Source organism: Pinus tabuliformis, chromosome 9 (assembly GCF_031772625.1).
Source record: "Pinus tabuliformis cultivar Carrire ecotype Pingquan chromosome 9, CPIR1, whole genome shotgun sequence".
Taxonomy (NCBI): Eukaryota; Viridiplantae; Streptophyta; class Pinopsida; order Pinales; family Pinaceae; genus Pinus; species Pinus tabuliformis.
The window spans coordinates 608,729,276-608,754,651 of record NC_142307.1 but is presented as its reverse complement, the minus strand read 5'-3'; the positions used below and the strand labels follow the sequence as shown (position 1 = coordinate 608,754,651).

At 38.9% G+C, this 25,376-nt stretch overlaps 1 protein-coding gene across 1 annotated transcript; it reads right to left on the bottom strand.

The window, feature by feature from the left end:
- Nucleotides 1-1,747: 1,747 nt before the first annotated feature.
- Nucleotides 1,748-23,995, bottom strand: LOC149150063 (putative polygalacturonase). Its single transcript, XM_089439564.1, has 6 exons — nucleotides 23,636-23,995; nucleotides 23,171-23,485; nucleotides 17,120-17,240; nucleotides 16,855-17,029; nucleotides 16,683-16,753; nucleotides 1,748-2,817 (listed from the first exon to the last, which is right to left on the bottom strand). Exons 1-6 carry the CDS (start codon nucleotides 23,738-23,740, stop codon nucleotides 2,111-2,113), a joined length of 1,494 nt encoding a protein of 497 aa, XP_089295690.1. The 5' UTR covers nucleotides 23,741-23,995; the 3' UTR covers nucleotides 1,748-2,110.
- Between the last annotated feature and the right edge of the window lie 1,381 nt (nucleotides 23,996-25,376).

Below are 25,376 nucleotides of genomic sequence, written 5' to 3'. Positions count from 1 at the left end.
AAAATATTTATTGATATTGTATTCTCTTCATTTTATTAAATGTTTTGAGGAAAACAATTCACTCATCTTCGTGCAAAAAGAAAATTTAGAAAATATTTGCTAACACTATGTGATACCATTTTGCCATACTAAACTGTAAAGGGCATCTCCATATTGTCATTAAATATTTTTGACCCAACAAAATTTGAAGAAAACAATCCACTTATCATTGAGAATAAAACAATTCACTCATCATCAAGTTAAAACTTTATAGCAAATTTGCTAACACTATCTAATAACATTTTACCATACTAAACTATAAAAAGTATCTCCCCGCAATTAAAAAATAAATAAAATTCTCTAAAAACTGGTACATTAACTATAAATATATTATCTAACTAAATAAATAATTGAATAAATTTAGTTTATCTAAAATGAAATATTAATTTAACTTAAATCCTTTTTCTTAATCTTTTTATAATACTCATATAATATAAAAACAATTAGATAACATTGACGTTTTTGTTTTTCTAAAATAAAATATTTTAATCCTTAAAAACAATAAACAAATCTTTACATTTTGAAAGATACGATATTTATATCATAAATATAAAATTTTAAATCCAAATCCAAATTTAACCGTATAGTTAATTAACACGGATTCTTTCACTTTCGACATGTTGCGCGCCAAAGGCCAATTCCTCGAGATAACAATGTCAATAATTTTGCCCTAACTTGATGTGAAATTCATTCTTAAATAGTTCTTAGAGTAGTTGTGAAAATATGGTGACTTCTGATATTTCTATATACATAATATAGGCATCTGAAGGATTGATGTTGGTAATATAAGGTTCAGTGGTTGTGAAAATAGTGTGACTACTATCTTAAGAAATTTGATATACAAGAGTTCAGATGTGTCATAGCAAACAGTTCAGACGGCTTTGTGTCAGAAATAAGTACAGTTCAGACGGATTTATGTTAGTAATAAAGGGTTCAGATGGATTTGTGTTCGGGCAGTACAGAATTGGCTACATGTCGAAGTAGGGCTTCAAGGTGTGGTGGATACGCGAGTGTTTATCAGCCCACCATATTGAGCTGTTCTTGACTCGGTAGTTTAAATAGATTTTTTTTGTTTTGAAAATTATGGAAATGTGGATGAGGTTTTGATAAAATTGGGTAGGGTTTTTTTAACTCAATTTTAAGATTTTGGATCAAAAATTTTTGATGGTGCTTCATTTATTTCTACTATCAAAAACATGATTCAATCACTACTACTATAAAAAAAATTAGAATATTTTTATCAAATTCAACCATTTTTGACCATTCCTCTAGGTCAATATCCTTCATCCTTATGAGGAGAAAAAATTATCCGTCTGTACTGTTTCCATCTCATCCTCATTTTACATCTTATAAATAACCCATATAAACTAACGCATGACGAAACAGAACAAGAAACACCTTTCCATCCTCATCCTCATTTTACATGTTATAACTAACACTAAAATAAACTAACCCATGACGAAACGGAGGAACCACCTGGGTACAGTGGTACATAGACTGACTGACCAACAAATGACCATATGTATGCACTCTCTCCTCTTGTAATGGAAGATTGTCTCAGTACTGAAATGTTGCTGACTGAACTATTTCGTAATTTTCATTTTCAATTTATTAACAGATGCATTGTATTGATAATCCCTCATGCAAGCAAATTTAAGTTGTGTATACTTTAATAACAAACCTTAAAAGTCATGGACAGTAGACATCCTTTGGCTCTAAAGAAGAAAATTTAAACAGTAAAAATATGATAAAGAAGTTTAGAAAAGACTCAAATACTTCTCATCTCATGAGAAATGATTTGAAGATCGTTGTCCCATGATTTGAAGATCATAGACAACAATAAGCTCTTCAATCCCCTTTTATTTGGGTAAAGAAAACGTGCAATTGAAACTATACACGTAAAGAAGGTAAGAAAGCTGCAGAAAGAGATTAATATAGATTGATACACTTCATCTACTATAGACTAGATTGAACGTCGTATCCCTGTTCCAGATACTGTGAGGAAGACAAAAGCATGCCCAAGCTTTTTTCATCTTGCTTAAACTGGGAAAGTTTAAAGTTATAGAACCGATTAATGGCTGCTACTATAAGAGCAATGCTGTAAGCTATTTTCTTCTCTGGTGTGAAGTTCATGAGGACTGGGACAGAATGCATCCCCTTCTGCTGGTTTTTCCTCGAGTAGGCTACATGGCTGTGGATATACAGTATTTGATAAGCCATGAATATAAGTGCAGTTCCATGGATATTTTTTGGCCTTGGCCGCCATGGTAATGGTAACATTTGAGAGACAAATGTCTTTGAATGGAGCTTTAGCAATGCCCTCCAGTTTCCCTGCCACACTTACATTTGTTGCTACTATATTGCTATAGCTAATCCTTTCTACCACGGGAAGAGCATCTGGATTATATTTGTTATCAGGATGTGAACCATACGAACCTGTCATGGTAAATGCCCACTTCATATTCACCATAGTCATTCGATTGACAAATACATCTCTTACAAACCCGCCTCTTCCTGGGGATGTCTTTATTCTTATTCCTGCTTCTGAATTGATGGCATAGATATCTTCTGCTCGAACATCCTGTATTCCACCTGACATTTCACTGCCTAGAGCAATTATAGCACTTGTAGGTGATATGCCAACAAGACGACGGATGACAATATGTTGACTGGGCATGCCAAAAGAGATTCCATATTCATCCCAGCCACTCTTTATTGCAACTATATCATCACCCGAGACGACATAGCAGTCCTCGATACGCACATATGAACAGGAATCTGCATATGAAAGGGAAAACATATCAATTATCTCAGCAGCAAGTATGGCATCTCTCCATGCTAGAGATGTGATAAATAGTCTTAAAAGGAGTCAATCTCTTACTAGTGAATAAGTCAAGTTTCACTGTACTCTTATTGTTGCTTGCTTCAAGCAGAACACAAACTACCTATGAAAAGGCATTTAAATAAATTCAATCTGTAATTGGCCTGTAGTCATTTTTACCCGTGAAAGTAAGAACAAGGACAGACAGATGGCAAAGAGATAGATTGCCTTCCATGATGCATTATATAGAATTGTTTTGGAAGTTACTTTCAATCAAATAGAAGGAACGTGACCTCTAGTAGGCTAAAAGGAACAGCCAGCTTCAGTTAAAGCCAGGAAGAGAAGTCTAGTCATGCACGCAGTGCCTCAGTGCAGAACATAAGAATTGATTTTGATCCTCAAATTGGATATGGTATACTGAAATTAATCTCTGTTAACATTGTTACTCTAAAATAAAATATTTTGATTGTAAACTTTTATTTTTGCATTTGATTTTCATTAACCATTAATGTTGTGGCTTCTTCATTTTTTATAGAGTTTTTTCTTTAAATACAGCTTATATTAACAGAGAAAGCATGAAATTTGAATATGTTTCTTGTGAAATCTGAAATTTGTATAGCGTCAATCGTATCATTCAGATCTAAAACACTAAACTTTTTTCAAACTCGTAAAAAAGTTTAATATTTCTCAGAGCAACTAACAAGGTGAAGAGCATCCTGCTTTAAAACTGCTGGTCCAATTTTCTTTTTTCAACAGAATTCCTATATCTTTTTGGGTAGATATCAGATTGTTGTCGCTGTGACAAACACCCTCCAAAATTTGACCTACACTTGAATTTTGGAGCCTACTGAGGATCTTGCGATCGTTCGTTCCATAGTCACTTTATGGTCAATCAATAAGTGTCAAAGTCCCCAGCTCACACATGCTCAATCCACAACAAGTTTAGGAACACACTCTTTTATGCAAGTTTAAACAAGCACAACATGAGTCCACCAAGACAATGGCTACACAATGATCAACCTATCTCGACAACCAGTGCGCACTTTCATTTACAGTCACTCACTTTTGGTTGCGATTGTACTTGTATTTTGGCGAGTTTTTCAAACTGTCGCTTTTGAGCGCCTTTGCTTTCACGAGTGTCGCTTTCATGTTTTCGACTGTCACTTTCGCTGTCGTTTGCATATCACAAGTGGCATTCGTACTTTCTCTTCATATAACAAATGTGATATTTTGGCATGGGAAGTGTCGTTTATTGTGTAAAGTGGAGTTTTGGCTTGTTTCAAAGGGTAGCTTTGGTGTTGATGAGTCCTAGTCATGTAGACATGTTTCAAATTCATTCCCAAAGATCTATGCACTGTCGCACAAGTGTCGTCACGTCTGTCGCAAAGTGTATTTTTTGTGTCGCACTTGGAAAGGTATGTTGTATCACCGTCGCATTGAGGATATCATATTGTTCTTGTCTTCTGAGTGATCAATGTTGTGTTGTCCACTGTTTAAGTGTGTGATCATGATCTAGTTTTGTTTTTGTTCACCTGAGCTTCACTGATCCCACACTTAGCCTTATCCAGAAATTTCACTCCCGAGCAACTTGACTTCACTTACCCTGCCTAAATTGTGCATTGCATAGTCTCAACCCTCAAGCCTTGACCTTGCCTCTTGGAACTACGCATTGTGCAGTCACAGTGCTCAAGTTTGAGCCCCTGAACCCCTCAACTGTGCAATCTCCCAGCTTGTTCTCCTGCAAGAATTGCGCATTAGGCAACCTCAAGCATCAAGCCTTGCCTTGAGCTCTTGAACCCCTCAATTACGTAATCCTTTGACCCCGGCCATCCTAAACTGCAGCAATCTCAAGCCTCAGTCTTGGACTTTGGCTTCTGGAACTGTGCAATTCCTGAGTCAATCACTCAATCAGTGACCCGGTTCCAGCCCTAACAAGTGATTTCATGAAACATGTTAGATTAAGAGTTTTTGGAATGATTTCGGCTTGTCATTAGTGGTTTTCCGTTGCAGGTACTCTATCTTATCATGATAGGATGATGATGAAGGAAAAAGGTGAAGGAGACAATGCTAAAAGACACTTATGGAGCTGAAGAGATAAAATGATCATTAGGCGAGAAAACAAAGGAACACCAGAGTACAACAAAAAATAAAAATCAAGACTACATTGAAGACTCCTCACTTTCAAGCCAGATGAAGAGGAAGAAGAATAACATGCACCATCTCTCAAGAGCACTCAAAGATAGCAGCGACAAGAATGGCTTGACATCTCCATGTCATCATGCAATCCATGTCATCAATATCTCGTCGAAGTGTCATGTCATCATTGGTCACATCATTTGTGGATTATATAAATTCAATATTGGAAGAAATGCAATGTAAAGTGAAAGTCCAAGAGTCATCCATGTAATGTGAAAAGTCATGTAGGAAGTCTAAAAATCATAGAGAAGTTAAACAGCCATGAGGGTAGTCCAAGAGTCAAAAGGGAGGTGAATGATCACCCCACTTTTTATATATACACCCTTATTGCTCATATAAAGGACTTTTCACCTTGGCTCCTCCTACCAGGCATTGAAGAGGAAGATAGTTGTTTTGGAGAAGCGAGTCACTGATCTAATGCTCCACTATTGGGGCTAGTGGCGTTCACTGTTTTGATGTATCTTGGAACTTTTACTTTATTCAAAAGCTCGTTGAGCCAACATGCTTTTATGCATATGTCGTGAATATTGTAAAACTATTCTTTTTATGTTTGTGATCTATGTTGTTTTCATCTATACTGAGGAAATTGAACTATTTTCGTGGCTTTGGTACTTATCTTGTTGAAGGTGTGTTTTATTTGTTTTAACAATAATTGCTTCATTGTGAATTATTTCGTCGGTTGATCGACGATTCATTCACATGTATATGCTCATGTGTCTTTTCTAGATTAGTGCTATTACTTGTCTCTAAAGGGCCCACTTTCCTCTTCCCTCTCGGTAGAAGGACCTTGATACTTTACGCAGCGAAACATTTCACAAGGCATATTCACTTGTCGATCCGAAAGTACCTGTGCATTACTCTCTTGTGCTGAACTCTGTAGCTAAAGCAAATCTATAAGAATATATGGCAGTCAGGCCAGGCCAATACTCCAGATAGAGTTCCTATTCCAAAAAGTGTGAGGTCTAATTGAGACTTCACATCAAGGAGACCCCTTAGTTGACGAATTTCCAATACCGTCAAGACAGATATACTTGAAGGGGCATATCTCTGTGTATAACATTATAAGATCTGCCTTCTTTCCGGGCATGTAACAAATGCGAATTTCTATTCATAGGGGTGTCCATGGACTGGTGTGCATTCTTTTGACTTATGAGGATTTTCTGATGACAGGTTCCTCCCAGGTCAACGTATGCTAGGTAGAGTAGCTCTTCCGTTGGTAGGTCCTAGTCTGCTTGGTGAGCTCAGTCTACGGTAATTGTGGAGCAGGATGGCTGTAAGGTGGCCATGCTCTCTCACGGGTTGGCTCAGGCTTTCCTCGTGCCAAGGAAGGGCCCTAGTGATTTTACTTTTGCTGCTATTGCTCAGGCTTTCCTCGTGCCAAGGAAGGGCCCTAGTGATTTTACTTTTGCTGCTATTGCTCAGTCTTTCCTCGTGCCAAGGAAGGGCCCTAGTGATTTTACTTTTGCTGCTATTGCTCAGTCTTTCCTCGTGCCAAGGAAGGGCCCTAGTGATTTTACTTTTGCTGCTATTGCTCAGGCTTTCCTTGTGCCAAGGAAGGGCCCTAGTGATTTTACTTTTGCTGCTATTGCTCTAGCTTGGACAGGATACAAAGGGAGGGCTATACGAGCACATGGCAATCGCCAAGAAGGCCATTTCGCACTCACAGATTATTGGACATGCTGCATATCCTTTAGAATGATTCTTAAAAGGAAGAAGGTCACATGTATCTTTCAATAAGTGTTTTAACTGAAGTGTAGTCCAAACTGAAGGAAGCCCGAGTTTAGCAAGTCATCGGGAGGAAAAGAAACATTGGTGTTGCACGCCTAGAGATACACGGGGCACTTTTAAACATGCGAGTTCTCCAGGGGCATGACAATAACACTCCCTCGAGTTGAAACGATCCCCAGACAAAATCTTGATCGAACCAAATATGTTGAGAAAGTAAAGCTACGAAAATATATATTTGTCCATCTATTCCTTTTGTCCCTTATCCCTTATATAACCTATAAGAAATATAAATTTATATATAAAATAATACCAATAATTACAATATACAGAACAGAGGACAAGATGGATACTATCCAATCAAGTTAACTTCAAAGTTCCTGGTCTAGCCCTGTCTTTGGTTCTTCATGGATTCATCCTTGTCATCCATTTGCATCCTTGTTAAATAATTCCATTGCCTATCAATGTTTTTACTTTGTTTATCTATTTTCTCATATGAGCTTCCCTATGCCCCGGGTAATTCTTTTTGAAAATTTTCACCATCACTAAGTCAGTGTTTGGTACTACTGAGCTCGTCTCGGTACGGATCATCATTCATACCTTCAATCCAAACCAATTTTTCCTTGACAAGTCCAGTTTTATTATCCAAAGAAACATTGGCTTGGGTATAATGTATTTTTTAAGGGTAAAAAAAGGTCAAGTTCTTCATTAATCATAAAATTTAACTGCAAAGAGCTTCTGCAAAAGCTTGTACTGTATGTATGTTCACTTCTGTCCTTGTGTCCAAAAGATTCAAGGATGTCCAAGGTATTAAGCCATTCTCAAAGCGAATCCCTTACTAAAGATCATCAAAGAAGATTTCGTCGAAAACTCGCTCGAAGCAAGTAGCAGTAGGGCCTGTCGATTTTGAGTTGAGAGAAATTGGTCAATCTCAGGCCAAGCTTGATGCATGTTTGGAACAATTTAGGGGATGGTTACACCGCACTTCATTGCGCGACAGAGTCTATGATGTACAGTTAGCTTTTGTTTCCGCGTTGGCTTCTTCCAAGTTTAGCAATCAATCTTGCAAAGTTACAGTTGGCTTCAGCGCCCTTTTCACGTGACTTCTTCAAATAGAGAAATCCCAGTCCCAGCGTACAGCGTGTATGCTTCAAACACACTTTAGATCCTCATCTTTTGTGTGCAAGGTAGAGCTGACCTCCACATGTTTTGGGACGAAGCAATTTTTTTGAGTCGAATAGTGCTAGGCCAAAATTAGCACTCGACTTAAAAAGCCCTTTGCCCTTTGAAGACGAAGGTAAGAAACGCACCCTTATTGACTACAATATGGTGTCAAACTCGTACATGTCGTATAATGATGTTAATAAGGCGTCTGTTAGTCAAGATTTTGAAGACAAAGGTTACAAATACATCCTTACTGACTACAATGAAGTGTCAAAATCACACAAGTAGTTTAATCATGTTGATAAGAAGGTGTCTGTTAGTGGAGATGGATGTTTCTTATCAACTTTCATGTTAGCAATGAAGAAAAGCACTAAGGACAACAATGGCATCAAGCTTTCATTGGGATCTTCATAAGTTATAGAAAAGCCAGTGATCACCTACCAGAAGTGGGGAAAAAGTCATGGATGAAAACACAACCAAATGAGAGAATGTTGTGGATAGAAGAAGAGAAGAAGAGGGCGAGGCTTTAATGCCTGGGGGATCTACGATGATTCTGGCGAAAAAAAGTGGTAAAGAAATGTAGAATTCATGAATTTTTTCCTAATAAGTGATTTTGTGAATTCATCTTCATCCGAACCTAATTCCATTCTAGAAGCAAGGACCAAAATGTAGATGCGATGGATGCGAATTTTGCATCAGAATAAGGTCCAAGATAATACTTAAATTCCCTGAAGTGGAGAAGCTCTTTTGCTACAAATGGCACTTCCAAACAAAGTCTACGGCAGATAGCGTCATAGACAAGTGCAAGGCAATTAGCAATGGCTAAGCACACCAGGGGTGGACTTTAAGGAGAATTTGACCCCAGCAGTAGGAATATTCACAATCAAGGTTGTGTTAGCGTTGGCAGCACAATTTAGTTGGAGCTCCAACCAAATGGATGTGAAAAGTGTGTTCCTGAATGAAGACCTTGAAGAGTGTGTTCCTGAACGGAGACGTTGAGGAAGACGTGTACATGACACAACCAGAAGGGCTTGTGGATGAAGTAAGTTGTAGTTGGTTTGTTGGTTGGTAAAAGCATTCGATGGCTTGACGTAGGCACCAAGCACATGGCAGACAAGCATTTAAGTGTGAGTGGTTTCACAGGAATGCATCGGTTTCGATTTCTACATCCAAAGAAGTGGTAAGGCAATGCTATTTTTGTTTTGGTGTAGAGGATCTCATAATCACATGGAATGGTGCAGGTCAAATTGGTGAAGTAAAATGGGATATGGAATAAGCTCTTGTGATGGCAATCCTGGAGCTTTCGCTCACTGTCTAGTACTATAGGTATGGCAGAAATAGGAGAGCATCTCTATCTCTTGAGCAAACAATGGAAAATAATTGCTTAAGAGATTCAAGATGTGGACTGAAAACCATCGGCGACCACCAATTGAGATAGGATTGAAGCAATTAATAGATAAGAACTTGAGGAAAATAGATTCAAAATAGTCGTTAAGGAAAGTTAGAATAGAATAGTTCGAATATCCCGCGTGGTTGGGACGACACGATATTAGCCTCCCCACCGGACATGTTGCGCTGCCATCTTCGACGAAGCTATTGTATTCTTCGGCTGATGTAATATATTGTGAATATTTTATATACCAGGGTTAATATAGCTTCTTCATAGGGTCTTACTTACTCATTTTAAAAAAAGTTAGAATAAAATGACTAATGTTATTTTTTTAAATAAATAAATTTAAATATTACATTTAAGTAAAATAATATAGATAAAATTCAAATTAATTTAAGTGAATAAAATTGAAAATTAATTGAATCAATTAAACTTTAAAATCACTCCCTTATATTTTGAGAGTTATGCCTTCTATATTGAATAGTCTCTCATCATGCATTCTCTCTTTTTAATATTTTCATAACTAGCTTGCCGTAGGGACATCCTGCCATAGGGGCGACTGACGCCATTTTTGGTATGCATTATACGGGATCATTGATGTTGCGCTGATATTACATCCGTTGCTGACTCATTTTTATTCCTGTTTTCAACCCTAAGAAATTCTCTTTTGCCCCCAAACGGAGGTTTGGTGGGTGCACATTACCCTATTTGACTGGATGGGGTTTTAATGCTTTTCAGTGGTGGTGGGTAGGATGGGAGATGACCTTCGACTGGATGGGGTTCTGGCCTGCCTGGACTCGAACGTGGCTGCACATGAGGCTTTCATTCAGGCCACGTTGGATGTTGAGCGTGCGCGGGGTGGGGTGCCTCACGTTCGGCGGGTGGATGATGTGATGCAGGGTCGGCCGCGGGGGGTGGGCGACGTGTTGCATGGGGAATCCACAGTACATGCAAACAAACACGACAGGCCCCATCCTGGGTCTCCACAATTCGCTTCACTATCGACCTCGCCTTCCCTCCCAAAGACTAGGCGGCAGGTTACTCGGCCCATCAAGCCATGTGCTGAGACTAAACTATTGAGTTTTGGTTATGACGTATTATGGGATCGGGTCACTAGCCTATAGAAGCGGACACTTGTGGGGAGGTGGATATTTGCTGACCCAACTGAGCAGGATATCCAGGACTGGGTGAACAAAACTTGGGCAACAATGTTGGGTTATTCGCCTAAGGTGAGTCTGCTGATGAATGCCTGGTTCAGTTTCCATTTCCTCCATAACGATGACTCAGAAAGAATTCTCAAGATCCCCTGGGTACGTGGTCAATGTTTCCTTCAGCTTCACCGATGGTACATTGGTTTCAATCCCCTTTTGCATACGCCGCAGAATGACATAGTTTGGGTGAAGCTTCCGGGCCTCCCCCTGGAATTTTGGACTAAGAATGCCTTGACAGCGATTGGAAACTCGATTGGATGATTCATATACCTGGAGCCTGGTATTGTGGGCGCTTGGGATAAACGGGTGGCTTGGATTCTGGTTGAGGTTGGTTTTGCAGGTGGACTCCCGGAGGATATTGATCTAGAGTGGGGGCCGATTAGATTCCGCCAAGATGCCTCTATTGCCACTGCACTGGACATCTTATAAATCATTGCCCAGGTAGACGAAGGTTGTGACATCCTGGGCGGGTCACCAGATGAAGTTTCTGAATGATATGCTATGACATGACACTGGATCAGCGAGGAATTCCCCCCCTCTGCTTTACATGATGCTCTATCGTCTCCCCCCCATCTAGTGTTCGCCCCCTTGACTCCTCAGACCCTTTCATCTCTGTCTCATCCCCATGTTGTGCGCACTCCTGGGAGATTGCCAATGAACCTCACACTATCCCTCACCCTACTTCAGACCTGTTGAAGTAGCCCCCTCTGGCCTCCCTGGCGCCCCCGCCCCTGCCCCCCCCTCCCCCCTCCACATCGCTGCCTCTGGGGATTTCACCTTCCATGCCACCCCTTGAGTTGGCTTCTCCCACCCCACTCGATAGACCGAAGATGGCCTCCTCTCCTCACAATTCTGTGGACAACGATATTGAATTTCTTTTGCAAAACTCTGATTTGAACCTCAAATCTCTAACTATTCACAAAGGAAAGGCGTCAGAGTCATCACTGCTCATTAGCCCCGCATCTGCCAAAAATATCACCGTCATAAAGACTGATAAAAAGGGTAGCCGCCATTTCCGGGGCAGACCTTCCTCCAGACCTCCCCTTTTTCAAGACTCTTCCGACCTTCATGATGTTCCTATTTTTTCCTCTATTGATCCTCAGGCACTTAGAGCTCAGTTGCCCTTTCCAGGTGTCCCATGATGAAGATTCTCTCCTATAATATTAGGGGGTTGGGGGATCACTCCAAAAAATTGGATCTCCACCAGATGATTCGCTTTCTTTGTCCTGCTATCATTTTTATACAAGAAACTTTATCCTCTGTGGCTCGGGCTATTACATACTTCTTGGATATTTTCCCGGCATGGCATTTTGCTGGGGTGGACGCCATCGGACACTCTGGGGGCTTATTAGCTATGTGGGATCTGTGGAGGGTTGTCTTTCATGCACACAGTCTCTTTGCTAGTATCCTATTGTTGGGTCGTATCCATGGTTATATATGTCATTTTCATCTTCTTAATTTGTATGCCCCATATAAAAATCACTCTGATTTTTGGGATCGCATACAAAACAACAACATTCTCAACATTGGTGGACTTATAATGGCAGGGGACTTTAACGCCACCCTGCTAGAGCGGGAGAGATGGGGTGTCCATTCTTGGCTGGACCCTTTGGCGGATAGGTTGTTTGGACTTTTTGATGGATATCATATGAGGGATATCTACCCTGTTCCGATTTCGCCTACCTGGAGCAATCGCAGAGTGGGGGATGAGTATATAGGTAAGCGGCTTGACAAATTTGTCATCAAGGAACAACTAGTTGAACAATTGGGGAATCTCAGATCTTGGATTCATAGGGCCTATCTCTCTGATCACATGCCTATTATACTACAATGGAGACTGGAGGAACAGAGAATTGGCATTCCTTTCAAGTTCAACCGTATTTGGTTGGAGGATGAGGAATACAACAAGCTTGTAAGATCGACGTGGAACGAGGTACAGTTTCCGCAAGGGGATACTGCAATGGGATATATGATGGATAGACTTAGACATATCAAAGAAAAGACCAAAGTATGGGAACAAAATAGGAAGAAACAGATGTACATGGACCTGGAACAGATCACAAAAGAGATTGCTAGATTTGGAAAATTGATGGAGCAGAGACATTTGTCGCAGGGAGATTGGGAATATCTCAGTATTTTAAAGGATAGAAAAAACAAGATCCTCCACATTCAGGAAGTAACATGGAAGTTAAAGAGTAGGGCAATCTGGCTGCGGGAGGGAGACCGCAACACCAAATATTTCCATAAATTTGCAAACCACAGAAAGCAGACAAATTCTATTTGGCATATTGAGGATATGAATGGGGAGATTAAGTACACTCCAGAAGAGATCCGTGTTGAGGTTTTCGGTATTTTGAAAATTTATACAAACATCGAGAAGGGGTGAGATTTGAAGACTAGATGTGGGTATTGGAGTGATACCCTTAGATGTTTGATGCGGATTCAAATGAGGAACTCTTTCGTCCTGCCAGCCTGGAGGAGGTCTTGGATGTTCTCAAATCTTTTGTCCTTGCTGCCAGCCTGGAGGAGGTCTTGGATGTTCTCAAATATTTTGCCAAGGACAAGTGCCTGGGACCTAACGGATGGACAGTGGAGTTCTTCCTACATTTTTTTGATATCATGGGACAACACATACTGGATATTGTGGAGGAATCCAAGACTTCAGGTATGATCTCAGGTGCTATAAACTCTACATTTCTGGCACTTATTCCCAAATCGTCTAATCCCACTAAATTTGGTGATTTTCGACCCATCTCACTATGCAATATTTTATACAAGACGATCTCAAAGTTGATAGCGGGTCGGATTAAAAGAATATTTACAAGCCGATCTCAAAGTTGATAGCGGGTCGGATTAAAAAAATATTGTCTTTACACATTTCTGGAGAACAATTCGGCTTTTTAAGTGACATGCTTATTCATGATGCTATCGCTTCGGCTCAAGAAGCTATTCACACCATCCATACAAAGAAAAAAGAAGCTTTGGTCATGAAGATAGATCTCCACAAGGCATATGACTGCGTGGACTGGTCCTATACTCGCCTTTTGTTACACAAGATTGGGTTACAAACTCAAAATGTTGAATGGATCATGGCCTGTATCACTTCTGCACATTTTGTTGTTCTGATCAATGGGTTTCCCTCCCCCTTTTTTCGTGCTGGTAGAGGCCTCAGACAAGGATGCTCGCTCTCACCTCTCATCTTCATTTTGGTTCTAGATGGCCTCAGTTTAAAGATCAAGGAGGCAAAAGAACTGGGATTTTTCCAGGGAGTCAACATCACTGGGCAGGTATGCATTACTCATCTGTTTTTTGTTGATGACATCTTGACATTTGGTATTATTTCTAGATCCCAGTGGATTGTCCTTCATCAGATACTTGGCAGATTCAGTGATGCTTCAGGGTTGATTACAAATGGAAGTAAATCCACTTTATATCATTCTAATGGGGATATGCAGGACATTGAATATATTGTTGATCTATTTGATGTTCAGAAGGCTCCCTATTCGGACGGGCTTTACTTACCTTGGCTTCCGGCTCAAGCCCAACTGTTATTCATCGGAGGATTGGATGTGGTTGGTTGACAAATATAAGAAGAAACTGTGCTCCTAGACGAATCACTTTCTCTCATTGGGAGGCAGATATATCCTCTCTCTCGTTGTTTTACAACAACTTGTTGTCTACTGGGCACATTTATATCACATTCCGGTCTCCATACAAAATCAGCTCTGTTCTATCACTGCACAGTTCCTCTAGGCTGGGAATAGCTCTGGTTTTAAATATCACCTATGCAAATGGGGTGCTCTGACGATTCCAAAGGACTGGGGGGATGGGGCTTACTAGATCAATGCATATTTGGGAAGGCGCTGCTCATTAAATCTCTGTGGCGAGCAATGTGGGGTAGTGGGATCTGGCAGGAGATTTTCAAATATAAGTATTTGAAGGCCCGTGACCTGGAACATATTTACAAAGACACTAACATTAATCTCTCCAGAGGATCGTTGATCTGGCGATCTTTTCAAAAAGTTTGGGAATGTTGGCACTTTGGGATGGTCTGGAGTTTTGGAAATGGCCACAAAATCATGATTGGCTCAGATCCGGTTATGGGGGTTGCCTCCGGAAATACATTGGGCGAGCAGACTTTGTCTATGATACATTGTGGGGGATTCTTCTACCTATCACAAATTATACACAAGTGGGAGACGAGATGCCCGGTTTGGAAAAATGCTGAGGAATTGCATTTGGCGGGTAGCTGCACTATGGAAAAATTGAGCAGCGCAGGGCCTTGTTTTGACAGAGGGGGTGACAATTTACATTGGTTTGGGAGGCTGGCAAAAGGGGCACCCATTGTGGCTGATACATACAAGTGGTTGATGGCACTGAAAGAAACCCAGTGGGAAAGATCGTGGTTTGCCAGAATCTGGAAATGGAAGATCCCCACAAAGATTATCCTATTTGCCTAGCTGGTTTGGAGAAATAAGATTCTCACGTGGGATAATCTGGGAAAAAGGGGACATTTGGGGTTGGGTATATGTATTTTTTGTATGGCAGACTTTGAGACAGCACAACATATGTTCTTCCGGTGTACTTTCTCAATTCGAATCTGGAACTTTTTCGCTGATGCTTTTTAGTTCACTTTCAGGAGGATGCGGATGAATGATCAGAAGAATCATAGGACCCTCCCTCTATTCATCATCTGGGAAATTTGGAGGGCCCGAAACGGGTTCATATTTGAGGGATGAAAATTTGATTATTCCTGGATGATACACAAAATTCTAACTTGGATGAAGGCCCTTTGCTTATCAGACACCTGCTAGTTTCTTTGATGGTGCTGCCCAACATGGAGACTGTGGATGCGGTGCGGTACTGCGCATTGACTGGGGTACTGAATATCATTTATGGTGGCATGGTGGCTCTGGGTCCAACACCAAGGCAGAGGCTATGGCTTTATGGGGGTTGCTTTGGTTTTCTATCCAAAAGAACATTAACTCTCTGAATATCTATAGTGACTCGAAGGCATTGATTCATGGGAACTACTGGATTCTGGCCCCCTTCTCCTGAGGTGGCTCGAGAGGATCAAGCACATCCTGAGCCTGCTACTCTCATACACCATCTCACATGTATACCGGGAATCTAATTCGATGGCTGACAGCCTCTCCAAGGCCGGCCTGGGCAGATCTTCTGCTATTATGCACTATAGATACTTGGTTGAAAACAAGATCCTGGAGGAGGGTTGGCTCAGCCTGCCCTGAACATCTCGTCACCCCACTAGCAGGACTCTATGTGGATTTTGCAGTTATTCTGTTGAATTCTGGTTTTTAGCATTTGCATTTTGCTGCATTTTGAATCACAATACTCAGATAATATTTGACTTTGTGCTGATATGGACATTATCATAATTTTTGTTGGATAGTTTAGTTATTTATTTGATATTACTCTGGAACCTTTCTTATCCAGCACTATGTTTTGACTGGATGAATGAAGCTATGGACTAAGTATATGTACTGTTTTTATTATATAATAGAAGCATCGTTTTTTCTTCTTCAAAAAGGGCAAAATGTATCCTAATTATGATGGATTTTCTCCTCCTTTGGCTGCTCTATGGTTAGCTAGTGTTTAATTGATTAATTGTTTGTGTCATTATTCCCGTTGCTTTCCCGCGTATGGATTTTCTTATTTTCTATATTGCATTTTAAGTTACTAGAAATAAATTACTAGCAAATTGTGGATGACTATATCATCCTGGTGTCAATCTTTTTCTAATCAAAACATTCTTTTAAAGAAATAAATAAATAAATCCAAACACCATTAAGCAAAAGCTCCAAAACGCAACGTCCCATGCAGATTCATTAGTATTATAGGATAATGACTACATCCTCATTTGATTCTTAAACAATTGAATCCAATGAACAGTTCCCTTTCACGTTTCTTTTAAAATCTTATACTATTATGAGAATCTAAGAGACGTGTCCTAACAAATAGAGATTGCAAAACGGAGCCTGATATTGTCAGTAAGAGAATGAGAAACATCTACCACTATCAACTCACAATAATCTTAGACTCTTAAAGTGACCTTTTTTAAGTCCATAAGAATCTCTAAAGTAACAATGACATAATAATAGCAAATATTACCACTAACCTGGATCAATTCCATCGGTGTTTGGGGAGTCAAGTGGTGCAAGGATAGTCACATACTTAATGAGGATATTGCTGAACATTTCAACCACCAAGGGCAAGTGCAATGGTCAAACCTTCTGCATAATTGGACTGCATAAAACATTTATGTATGTAGTAATAACATGTTCACATACCTGCTGTACACTGGGTGTAAGTTCCATGCAGGTGAGTTTAGGAAAGTTAAATTTGAAATTATTATATCAGTGGAGTACATCAATTCTACCAAGTAACCTCGCGTGTTTTTCAATTTTTTTTGGTGGAATTTTTGCCACCAAATTGCACCTTGCCCATCTATAGTACCATTGTCACCTGGAAATCCATTTAAAAATTAAGATATATTCCAATATAATCTCAAATTCTCAATAAATAAGGCAGCTTGTTTGGGAACAAAATCCGAACCTGTTATCACAACATCTGTAAGGTTATAACCATTTATCAAGCTGCTATATCTTGGACCGGCTGCATCTCTGCCCCTTCCATAAGAAGGCAAAGGTGGAATTAACGGCCAATCTTCTAAATCCTGTAGAATAGATTATCAAGGTTATTAGATAATGTGCAATATGATAATAAATAGAAATTACAAAATCATATGAACTCGAATATCCTAAATATGTACAAAGATATCTAGTGAGAATACAAGGAACAGATACCTATAAATGACATCCAAAGTTGTTAAAATACAAAGAAGAAAAAAAAACTATTGTGCAAAATGAAATATTATATACTTTGTGAGTGAAAGGGAAAATATTATACAAAACATAATATGAGATGGAATGGACAGAAATATTATGCAAATATGATATGAAAGTGAGGCTATCTACAATGGTTTCCTTCCCCTTCCTCCATTCTCCCTTTGGAGACAATTACAGGAAAGGCAGTTACAATTCAATATCTTTACTGTTTCACTTCAAAGAACTTTACTGTCCACATTTGAAGGAGGGGACTCCATTGAGCAAAGCAAGCCCTCCTTCACAGCCGGGGATCTAGCCTACCTGATCAAGAATTTCAAGTCTTAAAGAAAGCCTTCCTCCCCTTCCTCCCTTTCGAAACTGACATTCATGTAAAGAGTAAATTGGTGGGCCAGATGGTTATTGGCACAGGGAGATTATTACATTTTTTAACTAAGGCTATCAGATAACATATCCAGACCCCTAGGTGAGATAAGAGGACAGAATATGTATGCCCTGTAAAACATAATTGAGGCGTGATCACCAATTTTTTTAATATTATAACTATGTACAGCCTTAACGACAGGAGAGATGATTCAGTTGCCTCAACTGTTCATTCAACTCCCACACGAGACTTGACAATGTTACCGCCCATATTCGAGCATGACACTGATATGACCTTGGAATCTACAGATAACATCCTTTGAAAGATACAGAGAACGTTACAATGGATGGAAAGGATAGGTAGGCACTTTATTTAAAAAAAAATATTTTAAATTATACATCTTTTATTTATTTATGTCGTTTGAGTCTTTTGACTAACGTGATTATAGCCCTAGATTTATTCAGTTCATCAATGAACGAGGACAACCTTAAACCTTCCATGCAATTGAAACGCCCATCATCAACTCCACTAGACGTTCATGGCCAATCCTCATGCATTTGAAACTGACACGGCCTTGCATACTAATCTGCGGCTTAGCCATCTTTAATATATCTTTCATCAATAATGCTTGCGAAAAGTGACAGATATTGGCGAAGGTTCTTGGCCTCTGAAGGCAGTAAACCACCAGAAGGTTTTGTACCCCAATGTAGCTGACCATGTATAAAAACATTGTTGACCCCAAACATCATCACCAATTTTAAAGCTAGATCTAAGTCTCGCAATATTGTACTTTAACACAAGCATCTAGCTTTCTTTTAAGTGGGAGGCAATCATAATGAAGTGTTAAAACTTAAACCCCTAATCTGCACACTTCTCGAACAGAGACCAGCAACCACAGCAACACTAAGTACTATTTTTCGGGTTGATATGGGCAGTATGAGAGCACGGTTTTGAGCCTTGTTATATGCAGACGAGGCAGCACTACTGGGCGCACATTTTAGCCTTTAACGATGGCAGTTAAATCTTTTAGGAGCACACCTGTGACGGCTTTATAACGACCATTTAAGGCACACTAATGAGGGCTGTTACAGCATTTTCTAGGCACTGTTTTCAGTCGTTTTACATCAGTCGTAAAGGGGTGGGTCGGACATATCTTTGGGCAAATTTTATGGTGCTGTCAAGGGCGCACGTCCTTGGTAGTTACGGGCTCTATTCTTAGCGGCCCTAACTTACTCTCGCTTGGGATTAAAACAACCCACCCTCACTACCATCTTCAGACCCGCATTTCTGATAGTTTTCATTCAGTGGTTACCCATACGGAGGAGCGTTGGGGTATTTTGGAGGAGAGATGAGTGGGATCACTTGGTTTCTTACATGGAACTTGCGCTTCATTTGATTTAAAGATGCCCGGGTTACAGAGAACTCATGGTGTGGTAAAAAAAGAAAGAAAGAAATTATTTTAACGTTTACGAAGCTAAAGATAGCTTATGGGACAGATTACTTTTTCATCTAATTGATATATTCCGCCTTTTTTCTATTAACTTCACAACAAATATCCCCAGTTTCTCGACAAACCCCTCGCTAAATAGATTATCCCAAAAACTAGCTACCAGCATATCTGCATAATAAACAAAAAGAAACATATCTTTTAAGAGGGAGCATTGGAGCAATGAATATCTTTCCAGGAGAGCACTGGATCTTGTCCAATGAAGCACTCACCTTGGGACCCTGATTCGTTGTATGTACTTACCTTGAAGCTGGAGATGTGTCACCTTAGAATTAGAAGACTTTAAAAGTGAAGTTAACTAGTAATCTTTATAATGCTCCATACAAAATCATTGAGGAGTTCAGACCAATCCCTCTTTATAATGCTCTATACTAGATAATCTCCAGGGGTATTGCTAGAAGACTAAAGGGGGTGTTCTCTAACTCCATTTTAGAAGAGTAATTTGGATTTCTAATCAATACACAGATCCGTGATGCAAATGGAACTTGGAGTAGCTCAAAAGCCTTTTGCTCAAGCAAGACAAAAAAGATGCAAGCTCGTGTGATCAAGCAGGAACTTTCAAAAGCTGATAATTGGGTAAGCTGGTTTTATATTCAATTAATTCTAATTCATATTTGTTGAAGAATTTCATTTGTAAATTGGGTAATGGGCTGTCATAATTCAAAATATTTCTCTATCCTTGCTGTTTCTAACAGTACTTGAAGGGCTAAGTGGACAGTATCTGACTTTCAAATGAATGGGAGCTATAAAAGGTGTTAAGGTGTTAAGGTAGAAAGGATGCTTGCCATAACTCATCTACTATCTGACAATGTCTTTTTGTTTGAGCCATCCATGAGGTGTAGACTAATTGGTGTGTATGAGGTTTAGTCCCTAACTGGTCATTTTTCTTTGGTAATGGCAATGGCACACTGAAGGAAACCATGAAATATAAATAAATATAAGGAAATTCTCCCGTTTAATTGCTCAGCCACTGGTATGGGAATTAATGAACAAAAATCCCCCTTTACCTTCATCTGGGCTTCTCAAAGGCAGCCGGAGATAATATATGAGCTGTTTGGATTCCAATGTGGTGAATTCAATAAAGGGTTGAAGTATCTAGGGTTTGTGTTATAGCCAAATGGTCATGGGTATTGGAATTTGATCTGGCTGTATCTGAAGGTGGAAAAGAGAATCACAACTTGATGCTTACGACTAAGTAACCACATCTATCTAATTAAAGAAAAAGAACTAGGAAGGTCAACCAAAACATAGATTGCCGTCTATAGGCAGCACACTGCTATTGTCATTGGAGCAATCCCAGTCTACTGGCACTCTATGTCATGCATACATGATGGAATCCTGGAAAAGATAGAAAGCTACCTCGCTTCTTGTGGACTGTTTGGAAGGAGAAAGATGGGATTGCACTGGTCAGTTGGAAGAAAAAAGAGAAAACCAAGGCAGACATGGGGTGGGGATTAAAAGGGATTCATCACTTTGGCAAAGCACTAGTGGCCAAAAGTTTACGGAGACTTATCCGAAGGACTCTGGCATACTATTATCCAGAAGAAACACCTGGAGCCCGTAGAAATGGATTTGGTCTCAGGCCAAATCAACCTTTAATGTCTTAATTATTTGGAAGGTCCTTGCCCAATCCTTTCCCCTTCCCAGAAACGGGATAGCATGGAGGGGATGGAAAGGAGGACAGGCTAGGGTGTAAACCTTTGGGCTGGTAGTAATGGACAGCATCATCTCCCACAGCATCTTATAATATCTTTAAATGGCCAAAGATGGACAGTGTTAGTTGATATTGAAGATCCAACAAATACTAACCTTTGGAGTCAAGGTTGACTGAATGCAGAGGCATTACATTTGGTCGGTCAGGCTGCAGCATGTCAATAGGAATATGTAGGGAGGATGTTTCAGACTTACAGAGCAATGTTTGAAGATACAGGAGATGCTCCATAATGGTGGGAGAATATTTGGAAAGTTAAAGTTACAACAAAGTCCAGAATTTATTTTTGACTGGGTATAGCAAATAAGGCTTCAAGCTTTGACATGGGAGGTCTGACAGAGAAATGCCAGATAAAGGTCGGGAATTTGATTTCTTTATGGACATACAGTGGAAACAATTGATTATTTGTTAAAACAGTGTGATTATTATAAGAGGCCGCGAAGGCCATTCTCCTCTTGGCTAGAGGACAAAACTCTTAGCAGGATGCTAGATTGTATAAAGGTTTGGTTCAAGAACAGATCCTTCAAAATCCTCAGATCTCTTTGCCTGACTCGAGTGCCATTTGATTCACTAGAAACTCAAGTACTTTTGAAGGTAAGGAGCTCCATCCAATTCAGGTGTCATCAATTATATGAAGGAATCAAACTCTCTTAAGAAAATATTACGAAGGCAGATAGGTATCATAGAGGTGGATAAATCCCATGCATGGATATTGATGGTGCATGCCCAGGTACCCATATACTGGCATGGGGTGTTATTTATTTTAATGAAGCGCATAAGATCTCCTTCAAAATTGACTTAGGTGCAGCAGGTACAAATAACATTGTTGAGCAGTAAGCTTCAACTTTTTTCTTTGTCAAACATGGTAAAAGGATATGAGGTTATTCATCTACAGAGGCTGGGAAATTCTAAGCTGGTGAACAACTGGAAAAATGGACAAACAGATATGCAGAATATTGTTCTGAGGCCATTATCTGACGAGGTTAAGTTTGCACAGTACTCCTTTTCAGTTATAACCTTTGTCCCAGGCCATACCTTTCTCTGTATTTAGTTTTCGATTAGGTATAGAAAGGTCAAGGAGATACATGACTGTTTTTAAATTTTGGTCAATTGATAAGAGAGGAAGAGTTCTCTTTGTTATACTTAACAAAGCATAACTGATGAGTGCTCAAGCGAAATTCCAAATGTAATCCTTTTTCCTCTTTAAAATACATGTTATTATTTTATTCTAGGAAGAAAAAATATATATAATTAAATTAAATAACCTTCGCTTTTGTTTTTAAAAATGAAACTGATTCAAATTGGTTTTACATTTTGTTATAAATAATGAGTCAACTGACTTTCATATTTTACTGAATAATAATAATAAATCAGTTAATACTAAGTGATACAAGTCCAATCAAATCATGTCATACTAAGTGATACAAGTCCAATCAAATCATGTCATCTTCAAAATTTGATGCTATTCGTTAAAAAATAAATAAGAAAACCATATTTAAAAAAATTAGTTTATTATTATCAATTATCACATATTTTTAATCAAATTTAAAATAATATTAACTATATTTAATATCCATTCATATATAAATTGTATTTTTTTTAAAAACAAAAAAAAACTATTTAAAATTTAAAAAACAAAGCGATTAAAATAATAAAATCATAGTTAATATTAATCTGATATATTTTTTATTATTAAAAAATTCAATTTTGATCAAATAAATATCCCAATTCTATACTCTAAAGCCTAATAAAGTCGATAGCATAAAGTGCACTCCATTATAATAACATGCAGCAAAAGCAACAAAATAAATACCCCAAGTCTGAGCCTCAAAAAGCCTGCACCAAAAAGTGCACTCCATTATAGCATGGAGCCAGCAACAGGTGCACTATGCGCTACTTTATGACATGTTACTGGAAGAACTTCAACTATATATTATATCTAAGTACTTCCAGTAACAGGCGCACTCACATATGGCAGCTTGCTGGAGGAACTTTAAAACAGAAAGATAATAAAATACAATCAGGAGAAAGATAATAAAATACAAATAGGAGGAAAACAGGAAGATAATGAAAAACAATTAAGGCCGGTTGCTGGAGGCACTTTAAAACAGAAAGCTAATAAAATACAATTAGGAGGAAAACATAAAGATAATAAAAAACAGTTAGGACAGCGGCATACCTGAGAACCCAGAATGACAGCCTCTTTATCGAGATAAAGAGTGAAGTGGTTTGTGAGATTGAAGCTTCCAGTTAGCCATCTACCTGGTGGAATGTAAAGCTGGCCTCCTCCTTTTTCCGAGAATTCGCTCAAATGATCAATTGCTTTCCGAAAAGCTTCGGTGTTTACAGTGGTTCCATCCCCCACCCCTCCATACTCTGCAATCGATACGCTCTCCGCTCGGCATGAAGGGGCCGCATAACTGAATGACCAACTCCCCTTCCGGCACTCCACTTTTACCCCGAACAACATCAAGCACCCCAACAAAAGAAGAACCTGAAACAACTCAAACATAGTTTCTATTAACCTCAGTAAAATGTAAAGCCATTACAAGGAATACTCGGCAGGTTTCGATCTCCCGACCCTGCATTTTCACAAAAAGAGGGAAAAATTACTCTGACGAATATCAAATAGGAAGATACTTACATAGCTTCTCTTAAGCTCCATCTCTAAGGAAGTTATTTTTCTTGAGCCAGATGGCTTCTCTGCAATAATGGCTGTGAATGCAGATACGGTATTTATAGGCCTCATTTCAGTCTTCGTAACTTGTACTGAATTCAAACTCTACTTCACGCCCTTATATTTATAGACCTCCGTTAAGTCTTCGTTGCTTGCACTACATTGAAACTAAATAAACGCCCCCCATTTCAGGCAAAAATTTCGTTGGAGGGAGGAAATTTTCTCAATCCAATAGGAGGATGATCAGGTGTGTGACCCACGTTCTCTGTTCAAAATTTCATCTGAGTGCTTACAAAAATGTACCTTTGTCTCCCACCATTACCGAATTCTCGTGATCTCCCTTCCCCACTGGCCCGTTAAAAGACATTCGACCCAGGTGATATGACTTGCACTTCATTTTCTCGGTGGCTTGGATTGCTTTTTTCTTTTTTAATGTCCCGCGCAACAGAGGTGTACTTGCTAAATAGATTGACAAGGTCAAAAAAGTCAAAAGAATTAACGTCACGGGCAAGATAGGTGTACCTGCTAATTGGATTGGTGTTAACGTTAGAAAGTTAAGCATTATCGGATCTTTAAATTTAAAAAGAAAAACAAAATGAGATAACGAGTTCCTGTTTTGATTTGAATGAAATTGGGAAAGTTAGCTTAAAAAATAACGTCTTTTAATACCACTAAGATAGCATGATATTTGAATGGAAATTTTTCTATCTTTCATGAAAAATGAATGTGATTACGAAATTAGTATAATGTGATATATTTTTAAAATTGGAAAGTTTTCTATCTTTCAGTGAAAAATGAATGTATTATTAAATTAGTATCACGTGATATATTTTTAAAATTGGAAAGTTTTTTATCTTTCAGTGAAAAATGAATGTATTAATAAATTATATTATTATTATCTATTTTTAAGGTCACAGCGAAGCCAGACATTAAATTTATGTATGAGACTTTTTTGTTTGTGGGACAAGGGACTCACCTCAGCATAGCGATTTCACTGCTAAGTCTACGAAGGCATACATACTCTAATACATACTCTACCCCCTCTGGTTTTGAACCTATAACCTCTTAGGAGGAAACACATGCTCGCTAAGTCTACGAAGGCATACATACTCCTATAACCTCTTAGGAGGAAACACATGCTCGCTAAGTCTACGAAGGCATACATACTCTAATACATACTCTACCCCCTCAGTTTTGAACCTCTAACCTCTTAGGAGGAAACACATGATCGCTAAGTCTACGAAGGCATACATATTCCTATAACCTCTTAGGAGGAAACACATGCTCGCTAAGTCTACGAAGGCATACATACTCCCATAACCTCTTAGGAGGAAACACATGCTCGCTAAGTCTACGAAGGCATGCATACTCTACCCCCTCTGGTTTTGAACCTATAACCTCTGAGGAGGAAACACATGCTCTTAACCTTCATTGAAGTCTACGAAGGCATACATACTCTACCCCCTCTGGTTTTGAACCTATAACCTCTCAGGAGGAAACACATGCTCTTAACCATTAGGCCCACTCAAGCTGTATCATGTAATATATTTTTATAGTTGTCTAAGACATATTGTGCAAAGTATTGTAGTAAAAATATTTTTATTATTAATTAATTTCTAAAATTTTAGAAATTATTTTGAAACTTTATTAAAGTTTTGTAAAATTAAATATTAAATTTAGTCTTTTTTTAAATTGAAAATTATTTTTT

Bases quoted from the DNA above. Each gene is read 5' to 3' on its own strand.
- LOC149150063 (XM_089439564.1), bottom strand. From the start codon at position 23,740: ATGAGGCCTATAAATACCGTATCTGCATTCACAGCCATTATTGCAGAG. The intron at 23,486-23,635 runs GTAAGTATCTTC...GAGTTGTTTCAG, and splicing joins TGGAGCTTAAGAGAAGCTAT to GTTCTTCTTTTGTTGGGGTG. The intron at 17,030-17,119 runs GTTCGGATTTTG...ATGGATTTCCAG, and splicing joins TACAGATGTTGTGATAACAG to GTGACAATGGTACTATAGAT.